The sequence below is a fragment of the Alligator mississippiensis genome, chromosome 9 (genome assembly GCF_030867095.1).
Source record: "Alligator mississippiensis isolate rAllMis1 chromosome 9, rAllMis1, whole genome shotgun sequence".
Classification (NCBI taxonomy): Eukaryota; Metazoa; Chordata; order Crocodylia; family Alligatoridae; genus Alligator; species Alligator mississippiensis.
The window spans coordinates 37,535,982-37,556,023 of record NC_081832.1 but is presented as its reverse complement, the minus strand read 5'-3'; the positions used below and the strand labels follow the sequence as shown (position 1 = coordinate 37,556,023).

The 20,042-nt window shown below is 46.7% G+C and overlaps 1 protein-coding gene across 2 annotated transcripts in view; it reads right to left on the bottom strand.

Moving 5' to 3' along the window:
* The window catches only part of LOC106737099 (arf-GAP with SH3 domain, ANK repeat and PH domain-containing protein 2), a 105,556-nt gene that overhangs the window by 50,980 nt on the left and 34,534 nt on the right, over window positions 1–20,042 (bottom strand). For both annotated transcript variants that reach the window (XM_019485564.2, XM_059733321.1), the window contains exons 5-17: window positions 19,466–19,515; window positions 19,218–19,347; window positions 17,127–17,212; window positions 15,142–15,217; window positions 12,576–12,662; window positions 9,557–9,657; window positions 7,996–8,065; window positions 6,741–6,828; window positions 5,737–5,785; window positions 5,084–5,247; window positions 3,550–3,683; window positions 2,834–2,925; window positions 640–826 (exon numbers count right to left, since the gene is read on the bottom strand). In XM_019485564.2, the coding sequence (XP_019341109.1) occupies window positions 640–826; window positions 2,834–2,925; window positions 3,550–3,683; window positions 5,084–5,247; window positions 5,737–5,785; window positions 6,741–6,828; window positions 7,996–8,065; window positions 9,557–9,657; window positions 12,576–12,662; window positions 15,142–15,217; window positions 17,127–17,212; window positions 19,218–19,347; window positions 19,466–19,515 (1,314 nt within the window). The remainder of the gene's footprint in view (window positions 1–639; window positions 827–2,833; window positions 2,926–3,549; window positions 3,684–5,083; window positions 5,248–5,736; window positions 5,786–6,740; window positions 6,829–7,995; window positions 8,066–9,556; window positions 9,658–12,575; window positions 12,663–15,141; window positions 15,218–17,126; window positions 17,213–19,217; window positions 19,348–19,465; window positions 19,516–20,042) is intronic.

Genomic DNA, 20,042 nt, shown 5'->3' with positions numbered 1-20,042 from the left:
CAAATGGATTTTTGGGGACTCGAGAAGGGTGGAATAAAATCACACCTAGGTGCCTAAGTCTATTTATGCTCCTAATAGGTGAAACAGAAACTGGCCCTGTGTGTGTAGCAACCTGCCTTGACACACAGGGTGGTCTTTAAGGCATTTCTAATATGTACACCCACCATGGACTGCTCTCCCCGATCTATTGTGGTTGTAAAAAAATAGCAGTCAGAGCATAAGGCAGAGAAAGAAACAAAACAGGTAACAAAGAAATCACACATCCCCCAAGAGACTGGACTTCCTGCCAGGCTCAGGTGGAGGTCCTGCCCCTATACGTCCCATAGAATGCCAAGTTAGGCACAGGAATAAACGGACCAAGGGAAAAGAACTGACCCTACCCATCAGTAAGAAAAACTAGGTCCTTACAGCTGGGGCCTGGACCCTGTGAACAAAGTCCCTATCAGGAGGAGGCTCCTCCCCCTACGCTTGTACATCCTCCTTATTGAGAATACCACTAACCCCATGCTTGTCTTACCTGCTTCAGTGTTTTGTGGGCCATGTTCCCATCTGCACACACACTGCACTGCCACTACCTGAACTATGCATTTGCCATTTAATCTGGGTCTTCTGGTGCAACCACAGCAGGGACAGACTCACCCCTGTAGGCTCCAGAACAGGGTCATCTAAATCCATCTTTTCAGCATAGGCCTGGAGAAGCGTGAATATGTCCTTCGACCTGATGGCTTTCAGCAACCCCCGATGCAGGGCAGTTGAGCTCTCACTGCTCCTCTTAGCATATTTCCTCTCAGCATATTTGGAAATAATGTAATCTTTCCGAAGGGCCCTGGAGGGAATCAGCATTAGGAAACAAATAAGAATTCACACAGAAGGCCCCTCCATCATGAGTATTCCTGCTCAGGTCTGGTCAAAGCAGACACAGGCCTGAAGCCAAGGTGCCCAGTTAACCACCTGAGGGCCAGTGTTGCACCTTCTCATCCTTATCTGCTCCTCCTGTTCCCCTGCTCTCACCTCAATCCTGCTCTAGCAAATCTGCTAACTCTACTAATTTTGGTAGCTTTCTTAAAGCGCCAGCTCCTTGAGCCAGGTAATTAGAGAAGAACTTTAGCTTTCATTAAAAATATATCAATTTGTAGCCCTCATGGCTGCACAGAACGGCTGGAAAACAGCTCAAAGGTGACATCAACCTGAAGGCAAAAAAATGAATAAAACCTCCCTATTTGTGTAATCAAAAGATTTTTTAAAGCCATTTCATAATATTTTGGGCTTGACACAGTATTTGATCACTTTGATAAGTGGAACTATCCTGGGCTACACTGACATTGTCCTGATTGCTAATGCAGCCTTCCAGAGCCTTATTAATTTCACTGTGTAGCACCAGAACTGGAATCAAATCCAAGGTGCAATAGCAATGGGGTAGGGATGGGAGAACAGAGAATGCCAGCACACCCTCCCCTGCAACCTCCCATCAATAGCTGTTTCAGGAGTTTTCCCCAGGGATAACTTCAGCATTTCTTTAATAATAGAAGGTAATGATGGAGACACCTATTTATTTTCCAGCATTTTGTCCCATCTAGTTTCAAATATCCTGAATCATAGGACTCCTGTCCAGTTCCCTGACCATCTTCTTGTATATCCCATGGGAGGCAGGGTTTACAAGGAGTCAGTGGGCATTTACCCTCTCCAGACTTCATCACCCTTAGTTTCAGTTCTGCCCCATAGATTAAACTAACAATCTCTGGCCTTAGAGTGAGCATGTCAAGGTTTCTACCCTTCCTTACAAATAGCCTCTCTTGCACCCTGATTATTGTTAATGCTCTGCATAGACTTCTTCCTGGCTATTTATGTCTTACTGACAGAGAAATGCCCAGAGATGAATGCAGTATTCATAGAGCAGAAGGGAGAGTTTATTTGGTCTTAATGTTCACTGAAATATTGCCTTGCATTTTCCAAACTGGACTGTGTGTTATTTTCTCCTCCTGCTTCCATTCCCTTTGTAGGGATTTCTGCCTTCATACCTGTTTGAGCCAGTTCCTGAGTTAGGGCCTGATTCAAACCTGTGCTGCCAAAACTGTTGTCAAGTTCTGCCATTCCAATTTAACAGCATCCTATGTGCCACTTAGCAATACAGGGCACAGGAACCTGGGCCTGGGATATGATCTGAAATATCATTATTGTGGAATTCCTTCTCTCCTCCCAATCATAACTGAAGATCTTGCACCCACATCTCTACAACTGTATGTGACCCCTTCTCATCAATTATGTTTTCAAGTGTGTTCAACATTCCAGTTGCTCCCATTGACATAAATGGAAATATATCACTACAATTAATGGGGACTGGTCACCCAGTCCCCAAAGAAGTTTTGAAAAACTCATATCCATCCTGCTGCCACTATAGGAGCTTCTCCCCTGACAATTTTTCTTTGTGATATACCCATTCTCTCTTGCTCTTCAGCTCACCCTTACTATCACAGACCAAGCAATTCACTCATTCTACCTTCTGCAAGTTCTCACCCACTTCACCCCAGCACTTTCTCTGTAGTGATGAGTTTTTCCAGTGCAAAGTGCCCCTTGTCCTGCTTTTGCAGCATGATACTTCTGCTTTGGTGATTCCTTTGGCTTTGGTTCTCCCTCTAGTTTTGCACTTCTGATTCTACTCTTGTACAGCTGTTCATTGCTGGAGGACCCTGGGCATCTGTCCTTAGAAACAGGACATAGAGTGCATTCAAATGGGAGGTCAGAGTGCAGGGGAATGGATAAATCTCTACAAGGCCCCATACTTAATTTATGAAGCAGGTGAGGGCTGGCTTGGGACTCCTGAGAAGGAACTTACATATCACTGTGTGTCGCTGGCTTCAGTGAAGAGCTGGGAAGATTGGCTTCCACGATGTTATTAAAACCAGAATTGCCAATATTCTTAGCCAACTGCAAAACAAACAAGCTAGAGACTAGTTGGTGCAATGTACTGCAAAGCTGAAGCATGTGCCAGCTGCAAGGGGGTATGGAGACCTGGGAAGTCAGGGTTGTGGCAATCCCTAGCATAGGGACCCTGACTCCTTTGTAAGGTGCAGTGAAGCTCCAATGCATATTATTCCTGTTTGTGCTCTCAGCATGCCACTACCCAAGGTTTGCAAGTCCCTTAGGTAGCCCAAAACCTGTATTTCTAGCTGTAGAGCATTTACTAAGCTGGCAGAAGCAGGTAGGGCATCAAGAGGTAGCAAAGGGATACCTGAGTTGGTGACTTTACCCCCAGGATCCCTCTAAAATGCCACATATGGCTCTTATCTCCTCCCCTCTCCCAGTACCAGTGCTATACCCTCATCATCAAATAAGGTCCCATCCTGGTTTAGAGACGTGGCCCTGATTGATCTCTCTACCAATGACTAGTAACCTTGATCCACCATCTATAATCTTGCCATTGCCAACACTATAGCAGCCCCTCTCCCATAGCTGCCAGTGTCCCCTCCCCTCCCCTCCACCCCCACCATTCAATGCACTTCTCCATGAGAACTAGCAAGTAGACTGGAAATTATACAGGCAACTCCCTACCAAGAGCTCAGAGGTTGCCAGTTTATCCAGGGACAGTGACTGGATGCGGGAAAGGTGCACACCCATCTCCCGGTGAATACCAGAGCACTCAATGCAGATCAGGATGCCCAGGTTAATGGAGAGCCAAGTGGGATCTGTTAGGGCGACACCATGTGCTGAGGTTAGTATGAACCTCTAGCTGGAAATACCAGATAGCCATAGCGTAGGTCAAGTGACTGCCAACCACTCAACCTCCAAGGATTGTCTCCCAATCCTGTGGCCCCAACCCAAGCATCAGTTGTGGTGAAAATGATGCAAAAAAGGATGAAAGTAAAAACTGGCATGGAAAGTGAGGGACCAATTCTGTGCCCCAACCCAGAGGTCTGCTGCAGTCCTCAGCAAGGGACAGATGAGCATTGGGAAGCCCTTGCCAAGCCTAGATCCAGTCTAGCCAGCTTCTCCTTTTTCCTCCATGCAGTCTCTGGTGCTAAGGGAAGGAATAGATAGAGTTCAATGTGCTTGGATGGTTCCTTTGGCCATGGACAGGCAGTAGGTATAGCTTGGGGAGGCCAGGGGTGGCAGAGAACTTGACAACAGACTCAGCTCATTGCCAGCTGGCCAGAGCCAAGCATCCATGCCAGAGAGAGGAATGTGAGAACATTACAGGGGAAAGCACATGTCCCTGAGCCATGAGAACTGTGAGGTCTTGGGTCTGACTGTACAGAATGGGGAGTTCTTTGTGTAGCAAAGCTTTCAAAGTTATTTGAACTCATTTTAGTGGTTTTCAAGTAATTTGAATCCCTTTTAGTGGCAGTGGAAAGGACATTCCCTGTGGTCATCTTCAGTCACTGCCACATTTCTGCTGTTGGTGTATGGAAGTGGACAGGCATGCAGGCCTAGCTGTCCAAATGCTGTGGCTGTAGATGATGGGATCACCATAATTCTGAGGAGCAGTGCTATGGCATCACCAGAAGTTTAGGGCTCCCAAACACCCAAATATACAAGGTCCACAGAGGCTGCCTGGCCATTACTACTCAGGGTGCTAGAGCTCTAAGAGGGTATAAAACCACTCACTGAGCTTTAAAGGTTTTTAACACTCCTGGAGCTTCCCAGTTGGAGAGAGATTGTTTTTTCACAGAAATGTCATCTCACTCATTGAGATGTGGGCCCTGTTCCTGGCTTGCACTCTAACTCATTCTGTCCTCTCTGTGTCTCAGTTTCCCCCTCTGGGAAATGGGGCCAGCTCTGAGGATGCTTGACAGGAGTTAGAACTCGGGTGATTTTCATGCCTGTGTTCCTGCACAGACAGCCAGTTCAGGATGAAGTGAAAGTACTCCCACTGGGAAGAACATTTCTTGTTCCACATATACCCATTACAGTGTTTGGTGGAGAGTAGCACAAAGCAGTTCAGGGACTGATGAGGGCCAAGTGCAGGTGGGAAGAGGGAGGCCAATGGCAGGATTGATGGTAGCTTCCACGCCAGAGTTGGAGAAGTGCCTGACTGTGCAGAAACTGTGCATGTCCTTCATTCAGAACAAAACCCCTGCACACTTACCTGGCGATGAGCAGTCACAGCAGGCCCTGTTCCCTGGCAGGCACTTTATCTCCTCAATAATGGCCCTTGTCAGCTCCTCCATACTGTTCTCTCCACTCCCTTGGCCCCTGTTGAAGGCCACATTCAGAGCCTCTTCCTTGCTGTTGCTGAGAACAGAAATCCAGCTGCACAAAGGAGGGAATTGATGTTGTTACAGGGATGCTTCTGTTCCCTGCCCTACCTGGAGAGCTCATCTTGCAAGGACATGCTCAGTGAGCATCAGGAGTGCAGCATGTCTCTGTGCTTCAGTGCACAGGGGGAGGGTGGCCATATAGCAAGGCCTCTACCCTAGGCTGTAGCTCCACACATGTTTTAAAGTGCAGGGCAGGTTGCAGTGGGAAATCATAGGGTTGGAAGGGATCTCATGGCTCCTCTGGTCCACACCCCTGAATAAATGTAGAATGTGCTAATTTCTATACCATCCCAGGCCAAATGCTACCTCCTAGAGGGTAGGGAGGACATAGGGCAGTGTCTAAAAAGCATAGGCTTTATGGTCCAACTGCTGTGGCATATAAGGAATAGAATGGTCCAAAAAGCTTGCTTCCAGGAACTCTTTGCCCCTCACAAGGAGCCCTTTTACTGGCAGATTCCTCAGCCCCCACTCCAGGACTTACGCAATACATTCCTGCTCATCCTCCGCCAAGAAGTGGTACGTGCGATTATCTGAGACACACAAAACCATTTATGTTTAGTACTGAAAGTACCCAGCTGAGAAAGGGCTTGGTTTTTATAAAGAGCACTAAAGTACTGCCAAAAACTGGCCCCCTGTGTTTCCAAGACAGTCGTGTGCAGGATGCAGACAGTGGACATTGCTAAGTTAATCCATTGCTAAATTAACCCATGCAAGCAAACAACATCTGCTAATACACTGTCTGCAACCTCTTGCCCCCTTCCCAGGACTGTCTCACTCTGTTTCTGCCCAGGGTATGGTGATGTGACCTTGGAGTAGCCAGCTGCAAGAGAGCATAAAGACCGCAGGTTTGTTCTGGCCTGTATGCCCCATGGTGTATAGCCTGAGGGTGTGGCAGTGCCACCTAGTTGAGATACCCTCAGCTGCTCTGTTAATTGTTCCTCAGACCACAGTCCATTTCAAGAACTATCCCTGGCATTGTTCCTTCCTAGGAGTGTGTAAGAGACAGGAAGTTTTGCAATGATTCTGAGTACTGGTATGATACCAGTAAATATTGTCTGCTCCTGGCTAAACTCCTGCTCTTATAATGGCAGTTGTACTGCACCTCCCTTTACATCTTTCCCACATTAAGGCAGTGCTACATATTCCTTACAGACACTCAGTGTGTGTATCTTTCTTGCTAATTCCAGTGTTTAGTTCTTCTTTTGTCACACTGCCTCAGCTCTGCATTTGTCAGGTAGCTCAGGATAATACTTCAAAATAGTAACTAACAACACTACCCCATATCCTGGGTCAGGCCTAGAAGTGTCAAACAATATGTCACCACCACCACTTAAGCAGGCCCTCTGCCCTGAAGCTTGCTGCTTATTCATGTTGTTCCTCTGAGCATGCAGTTGTCTCTGGGATGCAGGATCACTTTGACTTGAGAAGCTGCCTGCTTCTCTACACTTTTCCCTGAGGAAGTGCAAATTAAATGACAGGACTTACGTGAAATGAGATCAAAGCACTTCCTGTCATCCAAATTTGGCTTCACTTGGCAAGTGAGCAAATTTAGTTTGGCTGGTGAACGGTGCAGCTAATGGATGAAAGAAAGAAGCCTCAGTACTTGCAGCATTACTCAGAAAGTACTCTTTATGGCAGGTCCTTTTCATGCAGGTGAGATCATGGTGTTAGTCCCCAGGGTCTCAAGTCACTAACTTCCCCAGGAACCCAATTACTCTACCCTTGCTGCTGCCTACATTAATAATAATGGATGGAATGGCAGCAATAACCTTTCAAGTCTAGATGCACCTCCGCTTCATGCAAGCACTCAAGTCAGGCAAGGACCTTGTGTGCTTGCCTTCAACTTGCCTTTCAACAGAAAGACTGCAGCAGGGTCAAATGAAGCCACTGGACTCTGTGGATAACTAAGTATTAACCATCTGCTCTGACCCTGCACAAACCCATGGCCAGAATCTAGCAGCTCCTCAGGTTCTCTATGCACTATTGGAAGGCAGGGCACGGTGTGGCACCTTATAGAATAACACATCTAACTACCTCTCTCCTTGCCAGTGATTCTCAACTGGGGTGCTGCAGTACCCTGGGGTACCACAAGATCCTTTTAAGGGTGCCATACTGCCCACCTCCTGAGGAAGTAATTGTTCTCATCCCCTCATCTGGCATCTTGCATCTGCCCCAGCAATCCCAGCAGTGCTTGCAGATGATCCTTTGAGGATTACTGCCATTGCTGTCCTCCCCTCCACTTCTCTGCCTTCCAAAAGCCTCTGTGCCATCTGCCACCATGCTCCCAGCTGTGGGTCAGCAAGCAGATGGGTGGGTGAATGTGGGGACAGAGCTACACTTTGCAGCTTGGCTTGTCTGCCTTCCTCTTCCCATACTCCCAGGGCCAACCAGAGGGGCTATGGAGCAGTTGCTGGCATGTAAGACCCTGCAGGAGCAGCCTCGTGGCAGGGACTGCCTTGGCCTTCTCAGGTACAGACTGGGGGTTGGGAAGGAAGCAGACAGTGAAAAGAGCATAACATAACAGGGTCAGATTCTGTTCCACTACCCTAGTCTGGCACCAGCTAAAGCAGTGCTTCTCAACCTCCACATCCTTTCTGAATTTAGATTCTAGCTCAGTTATTCCCAATTGGGGTGCTAGGGAATTCAGAAAAGTTATGGAAGGGTACCTTGAGGCTAAAAAGGTTGAGAACCACTGCTCCATGCACTATGTGGTGAAAGTGACAAAGGCACCAATCCCTACCGTGCTATGAGAGATGGTCAGATAGCCATTCCTGACAGTGCACTTCCTCTTCTGCCAGACCTTTCTCAGCCTGAAAATTAACATACAATTTTGTATTTAAAAAGAAACCTGAACTCAACCAGGCAGACCAGCTTACCAAAATAATTAAAGCACTGACTCACACCATTAAGGGCAGCAGGAGTTGAGATGAGGGAGGTAGCAGGTCTAAGGCCACTGTTAATGCTTCTGGCGCAATGGTATGACTAAATCTGGTGAGGTTTGCAAAAGGAGTTCTTGGCTTATGCTGAGCTGAATGTGATCAGTTGCTATTGATAATAAACAATTTGTGGGGAGAACCAACATAACCCCTTATTGGGTGCAATGTATAGAACATCTTCCTAAGGAATGTCTATGCCAGACCTGCACAGCTGACTGCTAACTCCAGGCCACTCAGCTCCCATTCAGTTCTAGCTATAGGAGTTTCACAGCAAACATCCAGGGCTATTCATTGTACTCTGCCACTTCCACCCCTGGGGTGGGCTTCTCAGACCAGCTTTCCCCAGACTATATCACACTGCAGAAGTGAGGTAAACCTGCTTGCAGATGTTACATCATCTGGAAGACAGACTAATCATTATCAGAGTCCCCATGTTGAGGGTGATTAGTAGACTGCTGGTACAACAGACATGTGTCAGTCTGTTGTTTCAAAATAAAGCCTTTTCTCTTGTGTAATGATTTGTTCTTGCTAGTAAGATTAAACGTTACTTTGTTTCAGGGCTTTTTAGTATCATATGATCACAGTTCATGAAAGGAAAAACTGCAGGTACTGATTAAACCCAGACCAGCTTGGCAATCACATTTAGTTCACAGGGTACAGCAGGCTGAGGACCATGTCTGAGAGTGGTGAAGTTACCAGATTCTACACCTGAGAGGTGAAAGATTAAGGCAGGACTGCTGGAGGAAATATTCTCTAAAGAAACCCAGAGAGCACAACTAGCCCTGGCCCATAATGAAAGAGATGATTTATCTGCATTCTCCAATGTCCCATTTTCTCTTTCCCATTGAATCTCTGTCTTTCCAATATTTTCCACAAAGGTATTAGTGCAGGTTTCTGGCTGAATCCCAGGTTATTATTTTCTATTGGGTTTTAAGTTTTCTAGGTCCATATACACCATTGCTCAGCCCTGCTGGAATCTGCAAACCCATCAAGGTTCTTTACAAGAGCTCAGTACAAGAATCTTATCTACAGAGAGCAACTGGAGGCATGTGAAAGTATCACAGCTGGCCAGTGACAGAATGGGAAAAAAAACCTCTCAATTCCCTTCCTTTGGCTTTATCATCTGGACCATGCTGCTGACTCTAAGCCTAATCCCCACAGAGACTGTCTCTAGTCTCTCCTACATGGTATTTTCTATTTGTTTGTTTATGCTCCTCCCAGTATTTCTTAGTGCAAAACGTGCTGCTTCTTTCTGACAAAACAGATACATCCTGATGGAGATGTAGTATCAAGGTCAGCTCAGTGGCCTGGGCAGAGGGACAACTTTTGTGCTTTGCAGTGAAGACCAATGGTTCCTACACTTACCCGTCGCTCTTCTTAAAGAGGCTTCCTGATTTCTCAGTACCATATGTCTTGTTCCCTTGTAGTTGATGCATGTTATACCCTAGCTGCTTGCTCACAGAATCCTAACAAACAGAAAGAGATGATCATAAGACTACATCCATCTCTCCAGAAAAAAAATGCCCTGACAGAGAATTCTTCAGACTAGCATTCTGTGAAAGGTTCTGTACAAGCATGAAATATGGCAATGACACAGTCTGTGGTAAACACACACATGACAGACCAGTACAAAAGCTAGCTGTCACAAGTCACACTATGGCAACAGTCAATTCAGCAGCACTGCCACATATCATAGATGGGACATAAGGGTCAGGTAGCTCCCCGCTGGTGCCAGACCCCTCTAGGGCAGAAGTGTCTGAAAGTCATTCCTTCTAAATAGTTGTCAGTAACCTCTGTGATATGAGGTGGGGGAACACAAACACCATTGGAACGGGCCCCACCTTGAGCAGCTTCATCAGAGAAGTAGGTGGCAAAGAGGGCCTCAGGAGGAGAGAGAACCAGATTCTTACTGTTATACTTGGGAAAGGAAGCTCAGCTGCCTGGGCACTAGGTCCAGGAAGACAGCCGAGGGTGAGGGGAGGGAGGGGGAGGCAGGGAGCACATGCAGAAGAGCTCACACAAGCACCTGCAGTGCTCCACATGGGGCTGAGCCCCACCCAGGGCAGCCTGTGCCACAGTCTTACCCATGCCTGCCTGCCCAACCAGCCTGAACCCCAGCCCTGACCAGCGTGCAGCTTCTGCTAGGGCTGTTCCTGGTGCAGCTGCAGCATGCCAGATGCTCTGCTCCCTTTGTCTCCAGCAGGAGCCACCTGGCTAAAGCTTTTGCCGTACCTGCCCACCCAGAGTGGCACAGCAGGGGCAGGAGTGGGAGGATGAGCTGCCACTGAAAGCTTCAGCCAGCCAGCTCCTGCTGGAGGTGAGGGGAGCACAGCAGCACTGGAAACAGCAACCCCTGAGAAGCTGCATGCACTGATCAGGGTCCAGGCCAGTGAAAGCAGGCTGGAGCATGGCGCAAGCCACCCCAGCAGGAGTGGCTCGGGCTTGGCCCTATGCAGAGCACCGTAGGCCAGATCCATGGCGGCAGGCAGGATTTAGCTTGCGGGTCAAATTTTACCTACCTCTGATCTAGAAGCACCAGCCAGTGTGGGGTAGGAGTGGGGCGGTGGGAGGAAAAGTTCAGGAACTTTTGCTAACTGAGAGAGGGGCTGACTTAGGCAGTTGGAAGGGGGCATAGTGGAGGCCTCACCATATGAATGTTGAAAGTTTCTTCTCCCCATTCCCAAACTCCCTCTGTGTCCCCTCCCCTTCTTCTCACAGCCTCCAGTACCATAGGATTCTGCAGCTCTCTCTTGCCTTGTCCCTGGCGCACACTGCAGTCCAGGATCTCCCCTCTATGACACAGCATGGCTCAACCTGGGGATTCTGGAAACTCCAGGCTGCTGCCCACTGGCTCTACACAGTCTCCTTGGAGGCTGAGAGGAGAGCACCAGCCAAGCTGTGCAGGAGGCAGCTGCTCAATGAAAGCCAGTGAAGTGGCAAGCCTAAGGCTGGTGACCAGAGCAACACCTCAATCTTAAGCTACTCAAGTGATGCAGAAGAGCCTCATCACAAACTGGGGCCCTTGAGGAATGGGGAAAGCACACAATGGCAAAGCAGAAGATGCAGGGAGGATATGCCCTTCAGTTTCTATTCTCTTTCTGTACTGGGGAAAACAGGCAGTAGCATCTGGAGTTTGGAATCAAGCTTTTTCCATGCACACTAAATCTGACCCACTGCCCCAAATGAGAGCAGGGGTCTCAGTGTGCTCTGCAAGGCTGTGGATAGAACTAGAGCTGGGGCAGGCAAAGTCCAACCTGCAGCAGACTCCATTTCCCAGCAGCCCAGGCTTGCACTGCTGTGGCCAGTTTCCATGGAGACCCCAGCAGCTTCCAGTGTGGCTGGGGAAACCCCAGAATGGACCTCCCTCCCTTGCCTTCTTCCCCTCCCATCCTGGGTCAGCATTACAGCTGGAGGGAAATGGGGTGGGAAGGCTGCAGAGACACAGCCTCTCTCCCTGGATTGGCTTTTGGGACAAGCAGCTTTCCTTGACTGGATCTGAAGAGGCTGTAAAGCTGCCGTCTCTGCAGCCTCTTCACCCCATTTCCCCCCAGCTCTAATGCTGACCCAGGATGGGAGGGGAAGAAGGCAAGGGAGGGAGGTCCATTCTGGGGTTTCCCCAGCCACACTGGAGTGTGGGGGACGTAGACTGGCGCATCAGAGCAGACAGAAATGAATGAAGGTCGTCCACTTTGGAGTGTCTTCATTTGAACCCTCAGGCAATAAGGGTTAATTTGTCATGCAATCAGAACACACTGCAGCTTTCAAGGGGCTGATTGCACAACAAATGTAATTTCCATCTGTACCCTTAGTTATCAAGCCTCAGGAACTCTATCCCACAAGGAGGTGCTGCTAGGCTGTGCCCTAAAACCGTAGGGTTGAGCAAACCATGAGAGACCAACTTGCAGCCGTTTGCATGTGTTTTTCCCTGCTCCAGACCAGTAGGTGCTGTTAGGGTGGCCATTCATCCGGTTTTATAGAGGACAGTCTGGTTTTTTGGTCCTCTGTCCTCTCCTGGACACCTTTATAGCCTCTATTTTTCAGCACTCAGCACCCCCCACTCCTGCCGCTGACACCGCCACGTCTGCCTGCAGGAGCTCCCCGCTCACCGCCACCATGCCCCTGCCACTGACACCACTACTGGCGCCTGCAGGAGCTTGCCATGCCCCCCCAGCCTTGGGAGGCTAGGGGGCAATGTCCTCTATTCTTGAGGTACCTTGATGGCCACATTAGGTGCTGTGCAACACACAAGGGTCTGGATTGGATACTGGTGTTTCACAACCCACCCTCAATCATCAGAATAGGACTTCTATGGGCCACAAGAAGGTGACTGTTAGGTTCTCTATGGCAGCTCCTGGAATAAGGAAATGTCTTTCATGGTTCTTACCTCTTTCTGTTCCAGCTGCAATGCTGTTTTCAGCTGATCCCGAAGGGAGCACAGCTGCTTCTTCTCCTTGTCCTGCCTGACCTTCATCTGAAAAACATCACACCATAGTGCTTCCGTTAAACAGGAGGGGACTACTATTTATATCTGTCTCTGCATCCCACTCATTTGCTTCCAGAGAGGCAGGTATTTCACTCCCACACTAAATCCCACACTTTAGATTTTCACATTCCTAAAGGTCACATCAAACCCCTTAATGAAAAAACATGTCAGTGGGAGGTCTCTCCCATGCAACACCATGGTATGTGGCATGTACTATCATAACAAAGACCATCTTCACCAGAGATGCTCACAAAGAAATAGCTGCAGGAGAAGGGAAAAGTAGCATCACCCCAATGCACAGATTTTTTTTCAAGAGAAGTGGAGGATGCAGAGGGATTTATGGAAGGCATTTAAAATTCAGTGGCATTATATCAATGTTTCATTTGCTAAGGAATATTATCATTACAACATCCTATAGTTTGACACTCATTACAGTCACCTTTTTAGAGGGTTCAATAACTAACAGTTAATGGACCAAAAGCTCAGTTTGTCAGAAAACCACAATTATTTTCAACCTGCCTCTGGAGGCATTCAAGGTAAAGGGCCATGCCTCCTGCTAAAGAAAGACAAAAACTCCCACACTCCATACCAAATTAACCAAGGGATAACATTTCTTCCTGATCCCAAAGGTGGCAATGGGTCTGATCCTGAGCAGAAAGGCAAGACCCTCTAACCAGGAACCTCCAGGTTTTCATCTCAGCAGGCACACCCCTGTCAAAATCCTAAATCTTGGCTAGAACAAACACCCAATGCTTCTGAGGAAGGCAAAAAAGTCCTGACACTTGCATCAACCAAAAATTCCTTCCTGGCCACATGTGGCAACCAGCAGAGCACAGCAACATGGGGAATATTAAACAGCTTCCATTCTGTTTCACAACCTGGGGACAGCAAGCATAATTGCACACATTACACCATGTAACTGGACAGCCAGAACTGCCTTTTCTGTATCTCCTCCATGAACTTATCCCAGCTACTTTAAATCTTCCTTCATTACTAAACTATCAACTACTAAACATTCTCCTGTTGCTGAGCATGGTCCTCTCCAATATCCAACTGTTCTAGGGTGAAGATCCCTTCTCTTTATCCCCAAGTGATCTGTGAAGGGGAGGGGGAGGTAGGGAGAAGAACTCCTGGGCTTCCAACTGTTTCTCTTTACAAGGCACTCCAAGCATAGCTACTCCTGCATTATCCTTGCCCAAATATTACCCAGCCTCTTCTTGAAAACCTCCAAGGATGGAAATCTCACAACATAGTCAGCCTATTCTACTGACTCACCGTTCTGACAGTGAATAATGTTGTCCTGATATCTGATCTAAACTTATTTTTCTGCAACTTCAAGCCATTAAGCTGGAGGCCACATCAGACACTGAGGCTTAAAACAAAATTTAAAATAAATTGGCAGCTTCATATTTCTAAGCAGGGTGCAGAGAAGAGAGATGATGATGAAGAAAAGGACCTGGGGGTTACAGTGAACAATAGGATGGATATAAGTCAGCAGTGTGCCCTTGTTGCCAAGAAGGCTAACAGCATACTGGGCTGCATTAGTAGGAACATTGCCGGCAGATCGAGGGAAGTAATTATTCTACTGTTTTCTGCACCACTGAGGCCACATCTGGAGTACTGTGTCCAGTTTTGGGCACCCCTCTATAGAAAATGATGTGGACAAGTTGGAGAGAGTCCAGCAGAGAGGAACAAAAATGGTTCAGGGGCTGGTGCACACGACTTATGAGGAGAGACTGAGGGAATTGGGCTTATTTAGTCTGCAGAAGAGATGACTGAGGGAGGATTTGATAGCAGCCTTCAACTACCTTCAGCAAGGAACAATGGTCTCGAGTTGCAGCAAGGGAGGTTTAGGTTGGATATTAGCAAAAACTCTTTCACTAGGAGAGTGGTAAAACACTGGAACAGGTTGCCCAGAGAGGTGGTGGAATCTCCATCCTTGGAGGCTTTTAAGGCCTGGCTTGACAAAGCCCTGGCTGAAATGATCTAGTTGGGGACAGTCATGCTTTGAGCAGGGGGTTGGACTAGATGACTTCCTGAGGTCCCTTCCATCCCTAATTTCAATTATTCTATGACTTTATGAAGCAAACAGAAGGGACACAGTCCAGTACTTTGTACTCCATCAATGTGATGTACAGTGGAGTCAGAAATAGCCTCTAATCATAATGGCTAATCTTGTCTCAGCATTAAAAATCAAGGCTCCATCCAAATAGTAAGTATCACAATTTTCATCAAAAGGAGAAAAAAGATTCTAGTACCATGAAACATATATTAATATTCCTAAATCCTCACATGAGCTGTATTTGCTTATCTAAGCTTGCAAACCTTGAGGACTTTCCACTTAGCTTTTATGCTACCTCTATTTCTTTAGGGGCAACAGAGACCTTAGAAGGTGGACCTTCCTTTTAAGCCCAAGCTTCTATCTTGCCTTGGTTTCTGATGCGATGAGGTTATGGTGCATACTCACACTCTGTAGTTCGGGGGTAAGCTTCTTGATAAACTGCTTAAGTTTCTCTGTTGTTCTTAAACATTCCTGAAAAAAACTGACAGGAAAAGATAGGGAGGGACCAGTTCAAATTAACACTTCTATCACTGATAGGGAGGCATGCAATCTACCGAGACTGTCCTCTACTCAGACACCTCAGCCCACCCTTGTGCAGTGGGGTAGTTACGGTCTTTGCTTTGCAGTCGCATTATTAATTCCGTTGTGCCAGCAGTCTTGCTCCCCAAAGTTAATGAGGAAACATTTTGTTCTTATTAACTAGTAAGAATTACACCTAAGGAGTATGTTTCATCACTTTCCTGGTGAAAGTTGCACCAACTGTTTTGGTACCAAGACACCTTAGGAAGTGTTACAGGTAACCTTTAAAATTCTGTATCTTCCATGCTTTTGGTTGTTTTCCAAGTACTTAGCTGACCTAATAAAAGGTATCATATCTATCCAAAGAACCTTATCTGCCAGGTAATCTTTAAAGCATTTCAAAAGGTGCTAACTCCCCTCTAAGCTTCTTAAAGTTAAACATCTTTAAGTTTAACCTGGAAAAGGGTCATCTTTGAGCTGTTCTATCTTGTTGAGCTAGACTTACTGTTAGTGTGCTCCAAAGATATAAAGCAACCAATTTTCAGTCATCCAGAATCCCCGGATATACTGTTCCCAGCCCCTTTATCCCTGAAAAATCTTTCCAGCCTCCCAAGCTCTACTGCCTAAGGGGTGGTATTGGCCCCAAACCTACACCTACTTCCCACCCCACTAGTGGGTATGAACCTAGTCCACGAAGCAACATGCTGCTGGTTCCAAGGACCCCAGAAGATCCAATTTAGGTCCCTAGGCCGGGGGCCAGGCACAAACCTCTCCTGTCAAGGGGCTAAGCCTTTGCCCCACAACTGGGCAGCTCTCCCTTAGCCAGAAGAATTTGGGAGAGACGGGGTGGAGCTGTGGCTTCCCTCCCCAGTCTCCCATATTCCAGGGGGGAGGGGGAAGAAAAGGCTGCCTAGCGCTGAGCATGGCAAGAGCATAGAACACAGGGAGGCAAGTTTCCTAGGGATCCATGCTGTCACTGCACTTGACCCCCAGGGCTCCACTTCCAGAAGAGTAGGAGTCTAGGTTCCTGGCCATGCCTGTGCTCACCAGGCTCTCTAGTGGCAAGTCTCAGTGGTGCAGGTCAGAGGCAGCATTAAGCTTTAACCTGCAACTGCTCTGAAACAGTTCTAAAACTTTAACATTAGAATGGTTTAAAGGTAACCTGTGACAGCACCCTAAGCAAATACAAATCCATGTAATTTGCAGGAAAACACCTCAGAGTCCTTTACCATCTTCAAGGGCAGAGGAAGCTGAGTACAGATTTCCCTTGCTTTATGCAGGTTCTGTACACGCGAATTTGCTCCTATGCAATGACCCTTTTTATACCAAAAATTCGTTAGTAAAATAACAAAGTAAATTCACTTTTATGTGATCGGTGTGGTGGAAGCCCATAGTCAGTTGCTTTGTGCAGTGCATGGTGGGAGTGACACGCACCAAAATATAGTCTCCTGTATGTATCTGTGCTCCTTGCTTGTTGTCTGTGACACGTGTTTCTGCAGTTGCCATCCCCATTATGATAGTGCCCTGTGCTTGTGTGTACTGTCTGCTGTTGATAAGTATCAAAATTGTCTTGTAAAAGTGGTAGAAATGGGTCTGGGGGTCAGTACGCTCAAGGTCTTGGAACGTATCCCTATTTGTTACATTGTAAAGTGAGTTCCCTTTATGCGAATTCGAGTTATAAACTGTTTTCCAGGAACACATGTACAGCATAAAGCTAGGGAAACCTATATGTCACCATACTAAAACAGTATGACTAATGACTACAGTAGATGTGATCACTGCAAACTAAATCAATACCTATGTCCTCCTTAGGAAAACTGGGGAGCTGGCAAGGAGAAGGAGAGGGGCTAAAGATCACTAACTGCTCTTACTTGAACTGTGAATTACAATGTTTGATGTAGTTTTGCAGCAAGTCGACTCCTTTCTTGGTTTTAATCTCATTCACCTTGATTAGATACTGAAGATAAAAAGAGAAGGACTTAATTTGCATTTAGAAGAGTTCCATACTTTTTATACATTGCTTGCTCATCATCCCCCTGTTGACATATGTTCCAGTTAATGTGACTGCATCCCCTTCTATTGCGGTCTTACCTTGACATAAACAGTGGTATGCTTCATGGGAAGCAGACCAAGGGGACAGATAAAGCCTGCCCAGCACACTGCTCTGTAGCAGAAGTGGAAGCTGCCCTGACCTGCTAAGCTCAGAGCTAATAAGCTAAATGCCATACCGCAGTGGCACATACATAGCCACTTAACTGTAGCTTGGGGTACTTGCACAGAGTTTAGGATTCTATTTTGCGTTGTGGAGAAATGGAATTACGCTGTGTACATACTGGCCAGAAGTAAGTGGGGGAGAAGTAAAATTTGAAAACTTGTCCAGTCTTAAGCATGTAGCTGAGTAATTCTGTTTCCCTGCATAGCTGCCTGGCAAAGCCCAGCCCTGCTGAGCATACTTAGTACCTTAACACAGGCAATGCTGATTTGCAAACTGTGCCTAAGTTTCAAAAACTGTAGCTACACACATACTATTTAGATGTGTAAAGTGAAATAGGATTGAGCCCTTTTTTCTACATCTTTCACCAAGTGCTATTAATACTTCTGTGCCCTTCTGAACCCTTGTATTATGAAGTATGATTTCATGTACATTCATCACTTGCACAGATAACATAACAAATCTGGTACAAGGTTACTTGATGCTGAGCCAGGAATAAAACCCAGGTCTCCAATACGGCAAGTCTGAAGACATATGTACTTGGCCATGCAGCTTTTCAGAAAAATCATGTCAAATCAGACCCTTGTACATCTCACACAATCAGTGTTCCTCTTATCCTCTAATAGTTAACTGATGTATAAAGGATTATGACTGTTACTACATGTATGCTAAGAGAGCTGGCTCTTTAGGACACATGGTAACAGGTCAGCCTCCAGCAGTCACGGATGCAATCCCCAAAAATAATCTCAAGAGCTGTCATTACACTTGTCCATATCATCTGCAAACTCTACACTATAATCTTATTTTCAGAAGTGCAAACAGAAACGAAGAATCCTGGGGCCATGGTCTACTGCCACTTCACAATTATTTGTGTGACTCGCAAATTTTCTGGTCATTTCAGGAAAAGGAGAACACCGGCTGGTGACAAGATGTCAAGGTAACAGGGATTATGTGGCTTCATTTTATGCACTTGCTACCAAGTGTCATTCATAGAGCTGCATGCAGTGATTTGTGACATACCTCTGCCTGTGGCAATGGGAAGTGACACTTGTCTTTGACACTGAATAGGCAACTTTGGGGTAGGAACAATCAAGGCCTATGGTGCCTACCATTTAGATACTGTCATGCCTAACTTTTATGCAACTGAACCTCAGAATGGAATCCTAAATTCAGTTAGGAATGAAGACTCCCTATGCAGTACACATCTGGTTCACTCTGAGGTGTCTCAGAGCGAGCCAAAAAAACCCACACAACAAATCAGGGAACTTCCTAGTCCTAGCCAATAGGAAACACCAAGGACAGCAGAACACGTCTGAATTTCTGTCCTTTCTGCGCCTTAGGCACAGGCATCAGGCTGCAGACAAATGCCCCCATGATCTCAGGGTTCTACGCCCAGGTTATTTTCCAAAGTGTAGGTGCTTTCAGCTAGTTATTCAAATAAGTGACTAGGATTCACTGTTTTCTTTTAAACAGTGCCAGTGGTTGTACTTTTATTGTACTCGCCCAGAAGTAGGAGACTTGGGTTAAATGCCGTCTTCAGTCTAAGGGAGTTCAAACCTAAATCTTACATTACACCTTTTAAAAAGCTAGAGCAGTGCATTAAGGTCATTTGGCTTCCTGCAGTGGCTTCTTTGCAGCCACCTTTTGTACTGTGCAACCTCACAGTAGCTAAGAAGTGTTTTCTGAGAGAAAAGAACAGTTTTCTAGGCTTCTGTGACTATGCTGCTGCTGTCCCCTCCCAGCTCTGTACCTCACACATGTTTAGCTGGAACATCCTGCGCTCCTTCTCCATCTCCTCAGCGATCTCCCCTCCCATCACCTCGTTGCGCACCATCCCATATTGCTTGGCCAGCTCCCGCTTCTCCTTCTCGATCTTAATGCTCAAATAAAGGGAAGAAAGATATCCATATGCCTCCATCCAAATATTCTTTACTAGAATCAGTTCAAAATAAGCGCCCCCAGAAGAGGCTGCAGGGATGAAGGAAAAGGTCAACTTACAGCTTGGTCTCATAGTCTTTCCATGCTTTCTCAAAAGGTTTTCTGAAGTCCTAATAAGAGAAAGACAGATCAGTTAAGTGGCAATTGTCCCAAAGCAAGATGTCGCCTATTCCTCACCCCAGTATGCAGGAGCTTCCTGCACAAGCAGCCCAGGCTGCTCTCCTGCCTGAGAGGACATGCATGTGTACTCTTGTCTGTCCATTATAGTGCTACTACCACCCAGAAGCTGCATCAGCATAATATGCATGTATCACAGATAGTGACAACCTCAGAAGAAGTATTCAATGTTCCAACTCAGAATGCCCAGTCTTTGGATGCTGTGCATAGGACAGGAGAGTACTTTACAGTAACACTATCTCTCCATGCTGCTGGAGTGAAAGCTGCTGCACTCGCCACCTGGGCTTGGAGAATCTACATAACTAAGATGATGGTCCCCTAAATAAAATATTGTTCAAACAACAGTGTAAACAAAAATAAGAACACCCAACCATTACTACCCAGCCTGCTCCCTTCCCCCTTGGTGTCTCCCACTGGCCAGGAGCAGGGGCTGAAAGAAGGAAGCTGCACGTACAGCCAC